Source organism: Panulirus ornatus, chromosome 3 (assembly GCF_036320965.1).
Source record: "Panulirus ornatus isolate Po-2019 chromosome 3, ASM3632096v1, whole genome shotgun sequence".
NCBI classification, from domain to species: Eukaryota; Metazoa; Arthropoda; class Malacostraca; order Decapoda; family Palinuridae; genus Panulirus; species Panulirus ornatus.
Genome location: NC_092226.1, coordinates 18,355,241 through 18,376,647, shown reverse-complemented (window position 1 = coordinate 18,376,647; position 21,407 = coordinate 18,355,241). Strand labels below are relative to the sequence as shown.

The 21,407-nt window shown below is 39.7% G+C and overlaps 1 protein-coding gene across 5 annotated transcripts in view; it reads right to left on the bottom strand.

Moving 5' to 3' along the window:
• Positions 1-21,407, bottom strand: part of LOC139761047 (ATP-dependent DNA/RNA helicase DHX36-like) — a 189,584-nt gene that overhangs the window by 142,216 nt on the left and 25,961 nt on the right. For all 5 annotated transcript variants that reach the window (XM_071684847.1, XM_071684856.1, XM_071684818.1 and 2 more), the window contains 4 exons: positions 19,903-20,148; positions 14,992-15,096; positions 6,668-6,774; positions 2,936-3,051 (listed from right to left, as the gene is read on the bottom strand). In XM_071684847.1, the coding sequence (XP_071540948.1) occupies positions 2,936-3,051; positions 6,668-6,774; positions 14,992-15,096; positions 19,903-20,148 (574 nt within the window). The remainder of the gene's footprint in view (positions 1-2,935; positions 3,052-6,667; positions 6,775-14,991; positions 15,097-19,902; positions 20,149-21,407) is intronic.

The window sequence follows — 21,407 nt, the reverse complement described above, 5'->3', positions numbered from 1 at the left end:
TTGTTTACTATGTTCAGTTCATATGTATCAGAAAGTCACCATACTGTGCAAATGAAAATCTTACATTCATCACCTCATCACTCAGATGTTCATTAATATAGCTTATGCTTCTATAATGATGACCAAAGAAGTTTAAAAATGTCTACCTACCTATGAACATATCCATTCATACTGCTTCCATACAAAAAATGCTTCCCAGTCACTTATCCAATGTCTTCAACCAGAATATCCCCAGCTCTTATCAGTTTTTCCATACACAACCCATCTCTTCTATGGTCTACATATCATCCTTGTACCTTCAACCTGTTATACATCTTGACCAACCCTATCATTTGCCATACTTTTTACATGGCAAAATCATCCTTTAAGACTTTCATTCAAACACCTTTCTAATGACATTTGATGCCACATAGCCTTCTTGCATTTTCATTTCAATTCTAACTATACTTCACAAATCATCCATCTTTATTGCTCTTATTTTTTACCTTTACTGACATATATTGTATATACCTGAGTTTTCAAACCTTATATAGGTGATGGGAAAAGCATTCTCTAATGCAAGCTTCTTGCACACATATGCTTTTCTTTTTTTTTATTTGAGTTTTCTGTGCACCTTCAATTTTTCTCCCTTGCATGACTCTTTTCAATTTCACCTTCCCGTTACCATCCTCACTAACCTCACTCCAAGATATTTAAACTCATCCAGAACTTTGTTTTTACACAACACACACTGATCTTACAATACCAAACCTTTCCATTTCAAAAATTATCTTATTTGCACTCACTTTCAGGATCCTCCTCCAGCAAACATCATCTAGCTACCCCAGGCCCACCATTCTAACCAACTCTTCCCTTTATTTAGCTAACAGCACAGTTTCATCTGCATACAGCACCTGTGGCAACTTGTTTCTCTTCCTGTAACCTTTCCGTCTTTGAAAGTCAGATTTACAAACAGGTGAGGGGCTCATATTAATTCTTGCAGCATTGTTTTTCTCATACTATCATCTTACCTTTCATGGAAGATGGCCATTTCAGGAGCATTCTGTTGCCTGTACAATGTTATCTACGATAAAAAATTCCATATGTTTCTCCATGTTTAAGTATTACACCACACTCATCCATACGTGCTAACATGTCATCCACTGTCCCATCCATAAAAACATTATAAAGCCAAGGTGACATACCACTTCCTAGACACACTGCAACATGCATTTCAAATACCAATTACTATTATCACCTCTTACTCTTATAAATGCACTTCTTTCATTATAAAAGCTCTTAACAGTTTTCCAGGCACATAATCATAAGGTCAGAAGTGCTTTCCTTTTCATTTTAACATATGACTTTTCTAAATCCACTGATGCTACATACACATCCTTTTCCTCAAAAACTTCCTCTGCTACTTCAACCTCACCAATAAGGGGTTTACAAAATCCTTTTAACATGATCAATCACTATCCTACCATAAAACCAATTATGCTAAGGAGCCTTATCACTCTACAATGCTTACATTCACTTTTGGACCTCTCCTCTTTATACAATGGAATATTTATGGCCTTCACTCCATTGTCAGCTACCTGGCCATCTTTCCATTCTTCCATACACAACTTCTCTAAAATCATGACAACTACCATCCATGGTTATCTTGAAATTACTTCCCTCAATCATTTCTAAAATCATTTATTGAAAATTCCAAAGTGATAAATTGCTATTTTTTCTTTTAGTGCACTTTTCTCTCCTAAATCCTTTGTTTCCACTTTCTTTCAGTGCACCTTTCTCTCCTCAAACCTTTGTTCCACTTCAAATGTCCACATGCTTTTATCACACAAAACTATACATATCCTACTTCATTCCAGTAGTTGGTAGGCCAGCCACCGACCAAGGAGGTACATTACCAGTGCTACTCTCCAGGGTATGGGGGGGCCCCTCAGTGAAGGATAAGTATTGAGCCAGTGCTTCAGCAGTTGTCAAAGTGAAATCCTCTGACCAGGTAGCTGTCTTTTCTGTCTGCCTTATACACTGCTAGTATTCTGTCCAAAAATATCTTTGTCACAAATAACACTTGACAGCCTTTCAACTCACAGAACTCATTCTTTGCAATTCTAGATTTTGTTGCAGTGAGCGCTTTAAGCTAGCCCTGCCTTTTGGTGAAATGGTAGGAGCAATAGATAGAAGCAGTAGGTGGGAATGCTAGACTGGAGCTTTCGGTATAAACATTAGGTAGAATCAGTAGGTAGATGCATTAGCTGGGAGCATTACGAAAAAGTAGAAAGTTGTAACATTAGGCAGGAATATTAGGTAGACACATTAGGTAAGAGTAGTTGGTAGGAACATTAGGTATGAGCCTCTTAAAACACTGTGCTAGAGTTACCCTCTTCCAGTGGCACATTAAGAGTAATGCACTAACAGATAAGAAGCCGTACTGAAGTTCAACAGTTATGGAGACTTTTGATGTGGCCACCCCTTAGAGGGAGTTCCCAAAGGGAAAGGGCATCAGAAATATAGATATATATCTTCCAACACCTTACTTCTCCCTTTTTCTTACCACTTGCTAACCAGTTGGTTTTCATTTTAGCCTCTAAATATCCTTTTATCAATTTCCTTTTTCAATTCAGATTGAAAGCATTTCTTTTTTTCCTATTTCTTTCTTTGTAAATGAACTCTTGCTAATGCTGACTGATTTGTTACCAAACTCACAAATAAACTTCAGATCATGGAATAAAATATTTTACAGTGCACAAGATGTCCTAAATTTGGCTCTCACTATGTGCTGTGAAGCTGAATTACCTATGAAATTAAAATAAAATGTCTGACAAACTGGGAGGGAGTGGGATGAGCAAGCATAGAAATATTTCCTCCCCTCCCAGCTGGTACCAATCAAGGACTGCCTAAACATAATAAAGAAGTTAATGCAAACTTTTTCCTAAACACTTACTGTTGATTTTTCTGCTGCTCTAACATATTCTCATAAAGTCTGTTATCTATGTCTTCTCTCTTTAGTAGCCCCAACTGGTCTCCTCTTAAAGCAGAAAGACCATCTAAGTCACGCAGCTGAAATTTTAAATATATCTTTATGCAGTATTATCACTATGCTACACAAATAAACATTACAAGAGCACACACTCTTCAGTCATTGTCAAAAAACAACCACTAGAACATAAGGACAAAGACTAAGATAATACTAATTTATATGGTTAAGAATCATCTGTCAACTTGTATCCTTTTCCTGTCATAAAGGAGGGTGACTCATGTACAACTGCCTCTAAAAACCAAATTTCTATCAAAACTCAACTCTTCTCAACTGTGCAACCTCCCACAGACATATTAACCAAATCGTCTTTCCATTTTCCCATACACCTATTTCCTCTCCTCATTTATGTTAACTTTTGTGATTTTTCCCATCTAATGTCTTCACACATCCACATAATGACAGCTCTCAATCTCTTATCTTAATTGCAATATATTAATTTTACTTTTTTCATATTCATGTATATTGCTATTTCCTATCTTAGCAAGGTAGCACCAAACACAGAAAAATAAAATCATTTGCTTACTTTCCTCTATAGCTGTTACATACAATGCACAAAAGCCACAGGTGAGTCCTCTGTAAAGCCCTACTAACCATTCTGTGGTTTCTCTTGACTGCTTTATATGCCCTGGCTCATCCCAGTTGTTCAACCCAGTGTTGTATGTCAACCTCTGTAGAAGTAAGGAAGGGGAGAGGGAGGGTAAATAAGCCCCTTGTATGATATGTCTACTAGATATCAAGTTTGTGTAAATTTTAGGGAGTTCTGTAAAAACAGGAGTGTGATGACATCAGTTTTCAAACTGAACACCCACAGTGTTGTCATCCGCAGAAAAGTGAAACTCTAAAATTCTGAGCATTGCAGGGATATCTAGGCAGCAAATAATGTTTGTGGCAGACATGATAGGGTGTGAGGAAATGTGTTTAAGACCTGATGTAAAGAAGTGTCACTGTGAATAGAAATTTAGATGGTAAAATATTTACAACCAGAGGGAAAATAATATTCCCTCACAAAAAATCTGACATGTGCCAACTAACTATATTAGTGTCATTCTCACTATTATGAAAACTACAGTTTGAGACCTTAGCATGGCCTCAACCAACTAAGTAATAGGTCAATAAAAGAAAGCATGGTACTTTCGTCCAGTTCAATTCAGACAGGAGTTCACTAAGGGCTGTAAAGTTGAACCTGCTTATCACACACTAAAGTGAATTGGAACGATGTGGTATACCGAGGTCGACGTGCTGTCAATGGATTGAACCATGGCGTGTGGGGCCTGGATGTGGAAAGGGAGCTGTAGTTTCAGTGCATTATACATGACAGTTAGAGACTGAGGGTGAACGTATGTGGCCTTTGTTGTCTTTTCCTAGCGCTACCTCGCGCACATGCAGGGGGAGGGGGTTGTTATTTCATGTGTGGCGGGGTGGCAATGGGAATGAATAAAATCAGACAGTATGAATTATGTTTATTTATTTATTTATTTTGCTTTGTCGCTGTCTCCCGCGTTTGCGAGGTAGCGCAAGGAAACAGACGAAAGAAATGGCACAACCCACCCCCATACACAATGTACACACACACATGCCCACACACGCAAATATACATACCTATACATCTCAATGTACACATATATATACACACACAGACACATACATATATACCCATGCACACAATTCACACTGTCTGCCCCTATTCATTCCCATCGCCACCTCGCCACACATGGAATACCATCCCCCTCCCCCCTCATGTGTGCGAGGTAGCACTAGGAAAAGACAACAAAGGCCCCATTCGTTCACACTCAGTCTCCAGCTGTCACGCAATAATGCCCGAAACCACAGCTCCCTTTCCACATCCAGGCCCCACACAACTTTCCATGGTTTACCCCAGACGCTTCACATGCCCTGATTCAATCCACTGACAGCATGTCAACCCCAGTATACCACATCGATCTAATTCACTCTATTCCTTGCCCGCCTTTCACCCTCCTGCATGTTCAGGCCCCGATCACACAAAATCTTTTTCACTCCATCTTTCCACCTAAAATTTGGTCTCCCACTTCTCCTCGTTCCCTCCACCTCCGACACATATATCCTCTTGGTCAATCTTTCCTCACTCATTCTCTCCGTGTGCCCAAACCATTTCAAAACACCCTCTTCTGCTCTCTCAACCACGCTCTTTTTATTTCCACACATCTCTCTTACCCTTACATTACTTACTCGATCAAACCACCTCACACCACACATTGTCCTCAAACATCTCATTTCCAGCACATCCACCCTCCTGCACACACCTCTATCCATAGCCCACGCCTCGCAACCATACAACATTGTTGGAACCATTATTCCTTCAAACATAGCCATTTTTGCTTTCCGAGATAATGTTCTCGGCTTCCACACATTCTTCAAGGCTCCCAGGATTTTCGCCCCCTCCCCCACCCTATGATTCACTTCCGCTTCCATGGTTCCATCCGCTGCCAGATCCACTCCCAGATATCTAAAACACTTTACTTCCTCCAGTTTTTCTCCATTCAAACTGACCTCCCAATTGACTTGACCCTCAACCCTACTGTACCTAATAACCTGATTTTCAAATGAAGTTAATTCTTGCATCAGATAATGGTCACAAACAGGCCTGCTTTCGAAAAGTCACCATTTCATTGCCTTTAAATTTAGCTGTGATGAACTTTGTCAGCCATGTATATGACCACAGCCAAAGCCTGTCTAGGTATCTAAAGGCTGTCAGAAACCTGAAGACTCCTAACTTTTCTCATAATTTCAGTGTCAACCAAAAGCATGTACAGGTATGACTACTCTCTTTTTGATAAGTCATTTACATTAACAAGGGATAACAGTACTCCTAATATTGAGTCCCATGTGACACTACCATTATTCTTACTCAATTTGGGTTATCTGTGAGGTGAATACTTTGGTTCCTTCCACACAGGTAATTTTGATCAACTGAAGGAGTTCCTCCATTATACTTTCCTGAAGCTTTAAGCTATTTATTAACCTCTTGTGATGCACTCTAATAATGTTTCTCAAAAGGTGAGTCATAACCCAAAGCAGTCCATGAGAGGTTTTCCAGGGAGGTCACACAATGTATTTGCTCTAGAATAAGACTAGACCCTAAATGAGCAAGTGAATGAAAATAAACACAAAGAGCCCAGACTCCAGACTTTTTCATTACCTCTGCAGTAGTTATCTACAATAAAAAATGAATCCCCAATGTCTCTATTTACACTTGTAAGAATAACAGGGGATCAGGGTTAACAAAGCCCCACTTGCAGGGGTTATCGGGCAAATTCTGATGAGAAATACTGAGCCACAGAAAAACTGTAAGATTCAATGGTGAAAAAAGTAAAGAAAACAAAGAGTGACCAACACAATTCATTCATTCATACTGCATAGTAAGAATTTCACATTATGTGACAATGCTGAAAATAGACAAGATGGAAAACTCTTAAAGAGTATGTACAACAAAGGTTAAGTTGCAAAATAAGCAATGGAAAGCTTACTATTAAATACGTAACAATCTGCTGTCACAGAGTTGCAAGATCTCAAAAATTTGTGGCGATTACAAAGCATGAAACAGATTAACACAATCAAACAAAAATCATTTTTCATACAAAGAAAAATTCTTTTTACCTGATTTCCACGAACATTGGCCACGTATGCTCGTTTGAAGTCTGATTCACCAATAGTCTCAAGTCTTTGTGTAAAAGTCTCACCACGAGGCACCTTTTTGTCTTCACCTGAAAGATGTACTACAATCATTAAAATGCTTACTGTGACTTCTGAGCATAAGGCAGACATGGCAATATACCTTTCTTATATCAAAAACTTGCACATACAGCGAGGTAAAATCATAAGCAATGTCTATATAAATGAACAGAGTCAATGGGTTTTGGAAAATGCTGCAGAACTACAGCAGTATTTCAAATTTTCTTTAGATGAATGGGAAGAGCCAAGCGAAGAGAGATCATTCCCATCAAAGGCTCAGGCGAGGTTGCCTGAATGTGCGTGGATGCAACCAATATAAGAAGGAAAAGATGGGTAGTATATGTGAACTGAGTAACCTGGATGTTCTGGCTCTGACTGAAACAATGCACAAGGATATGAGGATAAAATTTATTTGGAAATGTTGTAGGATTAAAGTCAGATGTTAGTGTGAGGATGAGAGTTAAGGAAGGGGAAGCATTTCAGCTGAAGTTTCAGCTGAAGGAAAAGTTGTGAGAAATCCATGAAAACGTGTGAAAGTGAACCCCATACTGATGCAGGTAAAAAGAAAGTGGATTATGACAGTTGGATGATAATTAGTAGTGCTAATGCATTTGGAAGCAAGATAAGTAAGGAAGAGAGGCAAGTGCTTAAGAAGCAGCAGAGTAAATGTGCCATCAATTTTGACAAGAAGGATGAGGCATTAGTGATTGGTGATATGACTGTGAGAGTGAGGAATGTGGCAGTTGAGGGTAAAATTGTTGAGTAGCTTTTGGAATTGTGTGCTGAAAAAGGAGTTGTGACTGAGAATACCTGGTTTAAAAGGAGGGACATATCTAATCATACATGAGTGAGTAAGAGAGTTGATAAGCAGGCGATAATCAACAGATTATGTTTTAGATGACTGGAGTGCAAAATCAAGATGCTTGGGTGTGAAAGTGCTCAGAGGGCAGCTGGCAGGATGTTTGATTATCACTTTGTAAAGGTGAAGGAGAGGGATTGCATAGGGTTTTGGAAGAGAAAATTAATTGAGAGGGAATAGGTTGGTGAAAGTGAGTAAGCTTGGAAAAGAGACATGTGTAAAAAGCTATAAAGAACATTTGAGTGCCAAATGGTAAAAGGTGAGAGTAAATGAAAATAGGATAGTGAGTAAGGAATGAGTGGTATTAGGGAAGAAGTGCTGACACATGTAAAAGATACGTGTAGCACGCAGAAGATGGGAGGCAGGCATGTGTGAAGAGTAGTGGATGTTGGGATGATGAAGTTCAGTTACTACTGAAAGAGAAAAGGGAGGTGTAAGGGTGTTACTTCTTGGAAGGGGTTTGGGTGAAAGGCGATAAAGAAAATGCAGCAGGAGGTCAAGAAGGTACAGGGGCTGAAAAAGAGAGCAACTAAGAGTTGGGTTGAGTGGATATCAGTAAACTTCAGGAGGTTGATAGTATCAGAAAACAATTAAAACAAATAGATGCAACAGTGAAAGGGGAAAATAGAGAACTGGTGACAGGTAGAGATGAGATGAAGATATAGGGTGAGTATTTAAATGTGAACTGAGTCTTGGCAAGTAGATTGACAAAAAGGAAGGAGGTGAGAAAGCCTTGCATAAAAGGAAGTGTGCCACAGTGGCAAGAAAGGATAATATTGCAGTTGAATTTCTCAAAAAAATGGAGGTGACTGTGTTGTTGATTGATGAGTCAGTATTTTTAATGTATGTAAGGTTCAAAGTGAGGATTGGCAGAATATCTGTATAGAGTCATTTATAAAGGCACTGGGGACCAAAGTGAGAGTTCAAATTACAAAGGTATAAGTTTGTTGACTGTATATGGTATATTGTATGGAGCAGCAGTGACCGAGGGTATTCACAGAGCTTCAGAATGAGGAAGACCAAAGTGGCTGTAGTGTGGTAGAGGCTGTATGGATCTGGTGTTTTACAGCGAAGAATATGAGTGTGAGAAGGACTTGTATATGAAATTTATGGATCTGGAGAAAGTGTATAATAAGGTTGATAAGGATGCTCTGTGGAAGGTGTTACAAATATATGGTGTGGGTGGCAAGCTGCTAATAGCAGTGAAGAGTTTTTATCAAAAGAGTAAGGCATGTGTGGGTGTAAGAGAGCAGGGTGATTGGTTCAAGGTGAAGGCTGGTATGTAGCAGGGTGTGTGATGTCGACAAGGCTGTATAATTTGTTTGTGGAAGGATAGAGAATGATGTGAATGCAAGGGTTTTAGAGAGTGGTGCAGGACTCCAGTCTGTCAGGGTTTAGGATAGGAGTAGGTTATTGTCTGCTGATGACACAGTGCTTATGGTAGAATTAAGTGAGAAACTGCAGAAGCTGGCTTCTGAGTTTAGCAGTGTGTGAGAGAAAAAAGTTGAGAGTAAAGGTGAATAAAACCAATGTTAATAGGTTTAGCAGTGGAGAAAGAGAATGAGGTTAGTTGGGGTATGGCTCTGAAGAGAGAAACTTGGAGTGAAGTGTTTTAGAAATATACGAGTGAACATGGCAGGTAATGGAGTCATGGTAGCTGAAGCAACTCAAAAGGTGGATGAGGAGGTTGAAGATGGTCCAAATGGTGATGCATGGATCCAAGGCATGCATTCTACATGAAAATGTACGGAGAAGGGTGACTGTGTTGGCAATGACTTGTCTTAGGATTACATGTAATGTGAGGAGGGTTAGTCGATTATGAAATGATACAGTTAGAGAGAGGTGTGGTAATAAGTGTATGATTGAGAGAGCTGAAGAGTGTCCTGTATTGGTTTGGACACATGGAGAAGATGAGTGATGAGGGGTTGACAAAAAATAAGAAGGGGGGATATGTGTCAAAAGTGTAGGGGACAAGAAGAAGGGAACAGTGAACTGGGGATAGACAGATGGAGTGAAAAAGGCTGTAAGTGAATGCACAGGAATGACTGAAATAAGTGATGTGGTATAATAGGGATGACATGCTGTCAATAGAATGAACCTGGGCATATGAAGTGGCCAGGAAAAACCAGGGGAAGTTTGTGGGGTTTGGTTATGGCTAGGAGGCTGTGATTTAAGTGCATTACATGACAGATAGAGCATGGATGTGAGCGCACAAGGATATTTCCTCCTCTGTTTCTGGAAATACATCACTCACAAAGAAATTAGTGAACAAATACAAAAATGAATACATGTGGGCGAGCAAGTATAACTATATATAATGGGAACATCAATGAAGGGGGATAACAGGGAGGTGAAAACAAGTAGTGGTGAAGTGAGAAGGATGTGGAGTGAGTATTTTGAAGGTTTGTTGAATGCGTTTGATGATAGAGTGGCTGATATAGGGTGTTTTGGTCGAGGTGGTGTGTGAAGTGAGAGGGTTAGGGAGAATGCTTTGGTAAAAAGAGAAGAGGTAGTGAAAGCTTTGCAGAAGATGAAAGCCAGCAATGTGGCAGGATTGGATGGCACTGCAGTGGAATTTATTAAAAAAGGGGGTGACTATGTTGTTGATTGGTTGATAAGGATATTCAGTGTATGTATGGCTCATGGTAAAGTGCCTGAGGATTGGCGGAATGCATGTTTAGTTCCACTGTACAAAGGCAAAGGCGATAAAGGTGAGTGTTCAAACTACAGAGCCATAAGTTTGTTGAGTATTCCTGGGAAATTATATGGGAGGGTATTGATTGACAGTAAAGGCACATAAAAAAAAGAGCAGTGTGGTTTCAGAAGTGGTAGAGGATGTGTGGATCAAGTGTTTGCTTTGAGGAATGTATGTGAGAAATACTTAGAAAAACAGATGGACTTGTATGTAGCATTTATGGATCTGGTGAAGGCATATGATAAGAGTTGATAGAGATGCTCTGTGGAAGGTATTAAGAGTATATGGTGTGGGAGGTAAGCTGCTAGAAGCAGTTAAAAGTTTCTATCAAGGATGTAAGGCATGTGAACGAGTAGGAAGAGAAGAAAGTGATTGGTTCCTAAGGAATGTTCGTTTACGGCAAGGGTGCGTGATGTCTCCATGGTATTTTAATTTGTTTATGGATAGGGTTGTTAGGGAAGTAAACGCAACAGTTTTGGAGAGAAGGGCAAGTATGCAGTCTGTTGTGGATGAGATCTTGGGAAGTGAGTCATTTGTTGTTCGCTGATGATACAGCGTGGTGGCTGACTCGGGTGAGAAACAGCAGAAGCTGGTGACTGAGTTTGGTAAAGTGTGTGAAAGAAGAACCTGAGAGTAAATGTGAATAAGAACAAGGTTATTAGGTACAGTAGGGTTAAGAGGACAAGTCAACTGGGAGGTAATGTTTGAATGGAGAAAAACTGGAGAAAGTGAAGTGTTTTAGATATCTGGGAGTGGATTTGGCAGCGGATGGAACCATGGAAGCGGAAGTCAGTCACAAAGTGAGGGAGGGGTCGAAAGTTCTGGGAGCGTTAAAAAATGTGTGGAAGGTGAGAACATTATCTCAGAAATCAAAAATGGGAATGTTTGAAGGAATAGTGGTTCCAACAATGTTATATGGCTGAGAGGCGTGGGCTATAGACAGAGTTGTGCAGAGGAGGGTGGATGTAATGGAGATGAGATGTTTGAGGACAATATGTGGTGTGAAGTGGTTTGATTGAGTAAGTAATAAAAGGGTAAGAGAGATATGTGGTAATAAAAAGAGTGTGGTTAAGAAAGCAGAAGAGAGTGTTTTGAAACGGTTTGGTCACATGGAGAGAATGAGTGAGGAAAGATTGACCAAGAGGATATATGTGTCACAGGTGGAAAGAACGAGGAGAAGTGGAGACCAAATTGGAGGTGGAAAGATGAAGTGAAAAAGATTTTGAACAATCAGGGCCTGAACATGCAGGAGGGTGAAAGGCATGCAAGGAATAGAGTGAATTGGAACAGTGTGGTATACTGGGGTCGATGTGCTGTCAATGGATTGAACCAGGGCATGTGAAGCGTCTGGGGTAAACCATGGAAAGTTTTGTGGGGCCTCGATGTGGAAAGGGAGTTGTGGTTTCAGTGCATTATACATGACAGCTAGAGACTGAGTGTGAACAAATGTGGCCTTTGCTGTCTTTTCCTAGCGCTACCTTGCATGCATGTGGGGGGAGGAGGTTGTCATTTCATGTGTGGCGGGGTGGCAATGTGAATGAATAAAGTCAGCAAGTATGAATTATGGACATGTGTATACATATATGTATATGTCTGTGTATGTATATATATATGTAAACCTTGAAATGTATAGGTATGTATATATGCATGTGTGGACGTGTATGTACATACATGTGTATGTGGGTGGGTTGGGCCATTCTTTCGTCATTCATTATACTCAATCACCGCTTCCCGCATCAGCGAGGTAATGCCAAGAAACAGATGAAGAATGGCCCAACCATTCATCCACACATATATATACGTAAATGCCCATACACGCACATATACATATACATACTAAGACATATACATATATACACATGTACATATTCATACTTGCTTGACTTCATCCACTCCCATCACTACCCCACCACACAGGAAACAGCATCAATTCCCCCCCCCCCCCCCCTTCACTGAGGTAGCACCAGGAAAAGACAAAAAAGGCCACATTCATTCACACTCAGTCTCTAGCTGTCATGTGTAATGCATTGAAACTGCAGCTCCCTCTCCACATCCAGACCCCACAGACCTTTGCATGGTTTACCATAGATGCTTCACATGCACTGGCTCAGTCCATTGACAGCACATTGACCCTGGTATACCACATTGTTCCAAATCACTCTATTCACTACACACCTTTCACCCTCCTGTATGTTCAGGTCCCAATCACTCAAATTCTTTTTTACTCCATCCTTCCACCTCCAATTTGGTCTCCTGCTTCTTCTTGTTCCCTCCACTTCTGACACATATATCCTCTTTGTCAATCTTTCCTCGTTCATTCTCTCCATACGTCCAAACTCTTTCAGCACACCCTCTTCTGTTTTCTCAACAAAACATTTAATTACCATATAATTCAGTTCTCAAAAGCTCTTGGTATAATTGTGAAGCAAAATTAGGAAGCTCGTTAACCCATCTGCTATTATCAACTGCTGTTCTCACTCTCAGACCATTAGCTACTGGGCATGTGACAAACCTCCCACCACTCATCACTACAACTATAGACCAACTCTACCAAATATTTCCTTTTAGATACAGTACTTAACCTGGGCATTACTGTACAATGCATGGCATAAATCCTGTGAAAATTTCATCAAACTATTATCATCCAGAACAGGAAGTCATTCCAGCTTGCTCCCAAAGAATGCTGTGTAGTATCTAAATACATGCCTCAAAAAGGTATACACCCTCCTATTTCATTTCTTAACTGTTACCCTGGGGATCCATGCATTAACTTCAGTACCACACCACATGTATAAAAAATGTTAATTCACTTTTTTGTAAACATATATCCTTCAATTTTAAATGTACTACTTTCTTTCTATAATAGAAAATAGATGTTCTGAATGATGCATAACCTCTAAAACCCTCCCTCCATCACTCCTCTGGAGGATCTATTCAACAGTATCATTGTTTACCTTTTGCTTTTACAGGTACACCACCGAATTTCTGGCAACTGATGGTTCGGCACCTCCTTTTTAGTTTGGACAAAATTAAGTGAGGTAACTTGAAATTACCATGGCCAACAGACTAGTTTACTGGGCTGCCACAGATGGTGTTGTGTGCAGGGCGTGCTTATTTACATTCTTTACACTGCACTTGTTGGGGGTGATACTGCAATTCTGTGAGATTCTTAGCCTATTTTGCTTAAATCTAATCCTAGCTATGACTTCTAAAACATATGAGTGTCAGCTGTGGTGTCAAATGTAAACACCAGTCCGTATCGATCCAAGATATAGTAGAACTGTTGAAAAAAATGGACCGTGGTGTTTCGGTGCGTAAGCTGTGTGACATCTACGGTACTGATTCCTCAACCGTTTAAGAAATAAGAAGAAAAGGGAGAAAATATTGAAATTCTATGCAGACAGCGATTCCAAGAAGCAAATGACGATTAGAAAAACTGTGAAAGATGGTAAGAGTACTGAGCACGATCGAGTGATGATGGAATAGTTTCAACAGCATCGGAGTGATGGAGTGGACTTGTCAGGTAGCATGATAATGGATCAGGCTAAGTTGTTCGACAAAGAACTTAAATTACAACATGAGTGTGACTATAGTGAAGGATGGCTTCAAAGATTCAAGAAGCATTATGGAGTTTTCATGAATAAAGTGCATGGAGAAAAGCAGTCTGCAAACCAAGGAGCTACTGAGTAAGTGAACAAATTTGCAAAACTCGTAGCTGACAAGCACCTCAGTCCTGAGAAGGTGTATAATGATGACGAATACTTTAGATGTGTGTTGATGAATTATTATTACGTGACCACGTTTGGTCCGGCAAAATGGTTAATCCAGCAAGGCTTTGGAACCAAGAGTGCAGGTAACTAGGTGGTGTAGCTGTACATGTATTTCTTTAATTCTATAATGGGATATAGAAAATATGAATGACACACATGCTCCAAAACCCTCCTCCTCCATATCTCTACCACTCACCCAGGGGATCTTCGCATTAATTCCTGATACACAGTAGCAATGTAAGGTATGTTGGCTCATCTTTTTTGTTTTCATTTACATATAAATGGTTGCAAGAGAACGAATGTATGCAAATGGAGCCATACCTTCCTCTGTTCCTCACACTAACTTGCAAACATGGGAAATGGAGAACATAAAAAATATTATTTTTACATGCATCTCTTTTATTTCATAATGGGAAAAGGAAAATTTCAAGGCCTTTTTTTTCAATATAGAGTACTGTGATTAACCTTCTGCAAATCACCCATAATTCAGGGGTTAAACAATGCAATGGAGATACAACAAACCATATGAACCATATGGGGTGATATGCAAATGAAGGGAGCAAGGGTGACACAAGCCACTTTGCAGGTGGCAGGAATTTCAAAACTGCAAAAAAATGGGAAGGAGTGTAAATGGTTACAGTTATAGAATCACAGTTACTGAAGGACAATTATACCATCATGTCAATTAAGTGTGTGTCATTTATACTGTTGTTGTGCCTCTATATGAATGGTGGAGATAATAAACAATTGTAATAAGAGGAAAATTCTTCAAACATCTTTGTGTTCGATAAAATAATGTGAAATGACCACAAAACAAGTAAAAAATACAATCCTTTTTCTAGTACAATAAAATTTTACGCCTACATCTGCTACAGAAAACAGAATCCCAAATGTTTACTAAAGTTCCAACAAAAACATGATGTACCTTTATGTTTCTGTGTGCAATCTTGCATCCATGCATCTGGATTAGAGAAGTGGTCAATTTCGCCTGCAGTACCTTCACAGCTACTTCCAGCATTCAAATGGTCTCCTAAAAGAAGAGTTACTTGTAAAATCAAAAGTATTTATACCCTGGGTAGTGGAAACAAGTCAATGTCAATGGTGGTAAAATATCATTATGATTTTAATGTGTTTTTCTATCAATAATGATTTTCAGTGAGAAGACAGGAGCAAATGGAATGCCTAATAATTGAGTGAATGGACAGTGAATGTGTCTGTATTTGAAGCGTTTTGAAATAAAATGACATGTTACAACCATGGAATCTTCAAAAATGTTACGTTATAAGCTGATACACTGCAACCATGGAATCTGGGAAAGGTTTCGCATCAGCTGCAATGTAGTAATGACAAAAATAGGAAAACAAGGTACAGACAGATACTAATCATAAAATTTGTTGTTCAATTTCCTACTTTTGCTTTCCCCCTAAGTACACTTAGAGGCAAGCCTCATTCCATATCCAAGAATTCTGATTTTTGTTTTTTGCAAAAGCTGGTGATCAATGCTCCACATATGTTACATCCAATCTGACATCTACTATTCTCAAATACATATATTCAGCATTATTATTAGGGTCTTTCAGATATGAAGTTGTAAAGAATGTTGATAAACTGTTTAAGGATGAGTTGGCATACACAAAACTGCTCTGAATGCTGGATATGGCATATAAGATACTCAAACAGACATTATCATGACATAAAACAGTGCAGAGGAGCATGGAAGTGTTGAAAATTAAATGTATTAGAACAATATATGGTATGAGGTGGTTTGATCAAGTAAGTAACAAAAAGGTAGGAGAGGGGTTCTGAGATAAAAAGTGTGCAGTTGAGAGAGCTGAAAAGGGTATTCTGAAATGGTTTGGACATATGGAAAGAATGAGTAAGGAAGGGCTAACAAAGAAGATATATGTATCAAAAGAGCAGGGAACAATGAGAAGGAAGAGAGCAAACTGGAGATGAAATGATGGAATGAAAAAGATCTTGAGTGATCAAGGCCAGAACACACAGGTGAACAAGGGATAAAGTGAACTGGAACAATGTGGTACACCAATTATACCCTCAACTGCCACATTAATCACCTTTGCATTCAAATCACCCATCACTAATATCCGTTCTCATGCACCAAAATTGCTGACACATTCACTCAGCTGCTCCCAAAACATTTGCCTCTCATGATCTTTCTTCTCATGACCAGGTGCATAAGCAACAATAATCACCCATCTCTCACCATCCACTTTCAGCTTTACCCACATCGATCTAGAATTCAATTCCTTACACTTTATCACACACTCACAAAACTCCTGCTTCAGTAGTGCTACTCCTTTAGCTTTTGTCCTCTTACCAACCCCTGACTTTACTCCCAAGACATTTCCAAATCATTCTTCCCCTTTGCCTTGAGCTTTGTTTCACTCAGGGCCAGAACATCTAGGTTTCTTTCCTCACACATACTACCTACTTCTTTCTTCTCATCCACATATTGAAGACACCCTAATCTGAGCCTTCGAGGAGGATGAGCACTCCCCACTTCAATACTTCTTCTGTTTCCCCTTTTAGAAATTGAAATACATAAAGGGGAGGGTTTGAACCACCATCCCCCCTTTAGTTCCCTTCTATGACGTGTGGGGAATACTTGGAAAGTATTCTTTCGTCTCTATCCCAGGGATAACATATATAGAGGCAAAGGTGATGATTTGAAGAGGTTTTCAAAAAAAGAAAAGAGAATGCTGGGAAGAAGAGAGTAGTGAGATTAAACGAGCCTAGAAAGGACACCTATGTGAGGAAGTACCAGGAGAGACTGACTGTGGAATGGCAAAAGGTGAAAGCAAATGACGTGAGGGGAGTGGGTGAGGAGTGGGATGTATTTAGGGAAGCAGTGATGGCATGTGCAAAAGGTGCATGTGGCATGAGAGAGGTGGGAGGTGGGCAGATTAGAAAGCACAGAGTGGTGGAATGAAGAAGTAAAGCTGTTAGTGAAAGACAAATGAGATGCATTTAGATGATACTTGCAACGAAGGAGGCAAATAACTGGGAGATGTGTAAAAGAAAATTGCAGGAGGTCAAGAGAAAGGTGTTGAAAAAGATGGCAAATGAGAGTTGGGGTAAGAGAGTATCATCAAATTTTATGGAGAATAAAAAGATATTTTGCAAGGAGGTAAATAACGTGCATAAGAAAAGAGAACAAATGGAACATTTGCGAAGAGGGAAAGTGGGGAAGTAATAACAGGTAATGATGAAAGGAGGAGATGGAGTGAGTATTTTGATGGTTTGTTGAATGTGTTTGATGACAGAGTGGCAGATGTACTGTGTTTTTGTTGGGGTGGTGTGTGAGGTGAGAGGGTTAGGGAGAATGGTCTGGTTAAGATAGAAGAGGTAGTGAAAGCTATGCGGAAGATGAAATCTGGCAAGACAGCGGGTTTGGATGGTATTGCATTAGAATTTATTTGGTAAGGGGGTGACTGTATTGTTGATTGGTTGAAGTGCCTCAGGATTGGAAGAATGCATGCATAGTGCCATCATACAAAGGCAAAGGGGATAAAGGTGAGTGTTCAAACTGCAGAGCCATAAGTTTGTTGAGAATTCCTGGGAAATTTTAAGGGAGGGTACTGATTGAAAGGGTGAAGGCATGTACAGAGCATCAGATTGGGGAAGAGCAGTGAGGTTTCAGAAGTGGTGGAGGATGTGTGAAATTGGGTGCTTGCTTTGAAGAATGTGTGAGAAATGCTTCAAAGAGATTTGTATGAAGCATTCATGGATCTGAAGAAGGCATATGATAGGGTTCATAGAGATGCTTTGTGGAAGGTATTAAGGGTATATGGTGTGGGAGGTAAGTTGCTAGAAGCAGTGAAAAGTTTTTACCAAGGATGTAAGGCATAAGTATGAGTTGGAAGGGAGGAGAATGATTGGTTCCCAGTGAAGGTCAGTCTGCTGAAGGGGTGTGAGATGTCCCTATGGTTGTTTGCTTTGTTTAGGGATGGGGTAGTTAGGGAGGTAAATGCAAGAGTTTTGGAGAGAGGGCCGAGTATGCAGTCCATTGGGGATGAGAGGGTCTGGGAAGCAAGTCAGTTGTTTGCTGATGTTACAGCTCTGGTAGCTGATTTGAGTGAGAAAGTGCAGAAGTTGGTGACTGAGTATGGAAAAGTGTGTGAAAGACGAAAGTTGAGAGTAAATGTCAATAAGAGCAAGATTATTTGGTTCAGTAGGGTGGAGGGACAAGTTAATTGGGATGCAAGTTTGAATGCAGAAAAATTCGAGGAAGTGAAGTGTTTTAGATATCTAGAAGTGGATTTAGCAGTGGATGGAACCATGGAAATGGAAGCAAGTCACAAGGTGGGGGAGGGGGCAAAGGTTCTGGGAGTGATGAGGAATGTGTGGAAGAAGAAAACATTATCTCGGAGCAAAAATGGGTATGTTTCAAAGAACAGTAGTTCCAACAATGTTATATGGTTGCAAGGCATGGGCTAAAGATTGGGCTGTATGGAGGAGGGTAGATGTGTTGGAAATGTTTGAGGACAATATGTGGTTTGGGGGATGGGTTGATCGTGTAAATAATGAAAGGATGAGAGATGTGTGGAAATATAAAGAGTATGGTTGAAAGACCAGAAGAGGGCGTGTTGAAATGGTTTGGACATAGAGAGAATGAGTGAAGAAAGATCGACAAAGAGGATATATGTGTCAGAGAGGCGAGAGATCAAATTGGAGGTGGAGGGATGGAGTGAAAAAGATTTTGAGAGATCTGGGCCTAAACATACATTATCTCAGAGAGCAAAAATGGGTATGTTTGAAGGAATGGTGGTTCTGACAGTATGTTTGAAGGAATGGTGGTTCTGACAATGTTATATGGCTGCAAGACATGGGTTATAGATTGGGTTGTGTGGAGGAGGGTGGATGTGTTGGTAATGAAATGTTTGAGGAAAATATGTAATTTGAGGAGGTTTGATCAAGTAAGTAATGAAAGGGTAAGAAAGATGTGTGGTAATAGAAAAGAGTGTGGTTGAGACAGCAGAAGAGGGTGTGTTGAAATGGTTTGGACACATGGAGAGAATGAGGGAGGAAAGATTGACAGAGAATATATGTGTCAGAGGTGGAGGGTACAAATAGAAGTGAAAGACCAAATTGGAGGTGGAAGGATGGAGTGAATAAGATTTTGAGTGATCAGGGCCTGAACATACAGGAGAGTGAAAGGAGTGCAAGGAATAGAGTGAATTGGAAGGGTGTGGTATACCGGGGTCGACGTGCTGTCAATGGATTGAACCAGGGCATGTGAAGCTCCTGGGGTAAATCATGGAAAGTTCTTTGGGGCCTGGATGTGGAAATAATAAATTCATATTGTACACAAGATAGCCTTGATTATGGCATTCGATTGCCTATGCTGTCTCAACTAAAAAAGAAATGGAAGAAGAAAAAGACAGAGGGGGAACTTGAACAAGCAGGTAAATAAGGATCACATAAGGAAGTAAATATAACAAACTCAAGTGTTGCACTAAATTAGGCACATGAAGGGGACCTATTGGGAGTATATCCTAATACTGAGGGAAATATGAGTAGAGGCACATGAAAAGGATCTATGGGGAGTACATCTTAGTACTGAGGGTAATATAAGTTGAAGTGATGGGACACCAAAACTAATACAAGAGATACAAAAAAGGATATATGCCAGCAAAAGTATGAATAAAAGTGTAATGATGTAATCATAAATGACCTAATAATGACTTAAGAGTGTTGATATGAACATATGAAAGACATTTAGAAAAAGGAGTCCTAAGTCAACAAAAGACAACAGCAGAGAATTCAGTTTCAATATTCCAAATTAACTAGGAACAACTTATTGAAGTGCCCTCACCTTCATCAAACTCCAGTTTTAAAATGGATGATATTCGTTGGTCCCACTCCTTTCCTAAATCATCTACAGGTTGTCGGGATGAACTTACACCTTCTCTGGGTTGGACAAACTTTAAGTCATTTCCATCATCAAAGGAATCTAGCATACGACCCACATCTTGAACCTGACTCGCATTCATGGAGATAGATGGTAAGTTGTTTACATCCTTCTCTTGTCGTTCACGAGACCGCTTAGCATACCAGAGACCTTAAGGAATAAAGATTTTATGGATCAGTGACAAGTTTGACTTTATAGTGAGCACGAGTAAAAAATAGCTCCAATGATGGCCACCTCAGACAAAAGAATAAAAGCAAGAAAAAAAAGAATGTGGAAATTAACCCAATGACAATGATTGCTCCAAATCATTAGCATACCCCCAATGTGACACATTTCCATATACAAAAAAACTTCTTAATATTTGGCTTATCTTTTAAAAGAGCTATTTTTTTTTTTTGAAGCATAGAACATAAATCTGCTTTCTGTAATGCATAAATATCTCCAGAACAATTTCTCTGAGAGTCCAAGTGTTCCCAAGGACCTTTCTGAAGGCGTCTGCAGCTCTAGGCTGCACTACTTCCAGTACCAGGGAAATGTAGACTCCTTTGCATTCATAAATTTTTTCATGGACCTGTATTCCTAAAAATACAGCCTCACTAAAGGTGCCTTTTGATCATGGTATAACCTTCAACAAGAGAAGTCCAGAGAGGAACAGAAGGTATTTACAAAAGCTGTGCCAGCATATACAACATATGTGTGTAGCATGCACAAGATTTGAGGTGAGCAGGTTAGAAAGGATAGTGAGTGGTAAGGTGACAAAGTAAAATTGCTAGTGAAAGAGAAAAGAGGCATGTGGATGGTACTTACGGAAAGGAGAGCACATGATTTGGAGATGTATAAGAAATAGTGGCAGAAGGTCAAGAGAAATGTAAGGGATTGAAAAAGAGGGCAAATGAAAGCTGAGGTAGTTGACTATCAGTAAAGTACAAGAAGAATAAGATATTCTGAAATGAGGTAAAAAGCGTAATAAAAACAAGGGAACACAAGAAGATCAGTGAAGAGGGCAAATGGGAAGTAATAAAAGGTACTGATGAAGTGAGTATCTTGAAAGATTAACTAAATGCATTTAATGAAACAGTGTAATATGTACAGCATTTGGGACAGAGAGGTATGCAAAGAGTGAGAGTCATGGAATGTAGTTTGGTGAAGAGAGAAGAGATGGTGAAAGCCTTCTGTAAGATCAAATGTGGCAAGGCAGCTGGAGTGGATGGAAATGCAGCTGAATTTCTTGAGAATGGGGGTAACTGTCTCAAGGTCTCATAAATTAAGATTTTCAACGTATCTATGGACCTTGGGGAGGTGCCTGATGATTGGAGAAATGCATGTACAGTGCCACTGTATAAACGCAAGAAAGACAAAGTTATAAAGTTTGTCAAGTATGCCTGATAAGCTGCATGGATGAGTAGTGT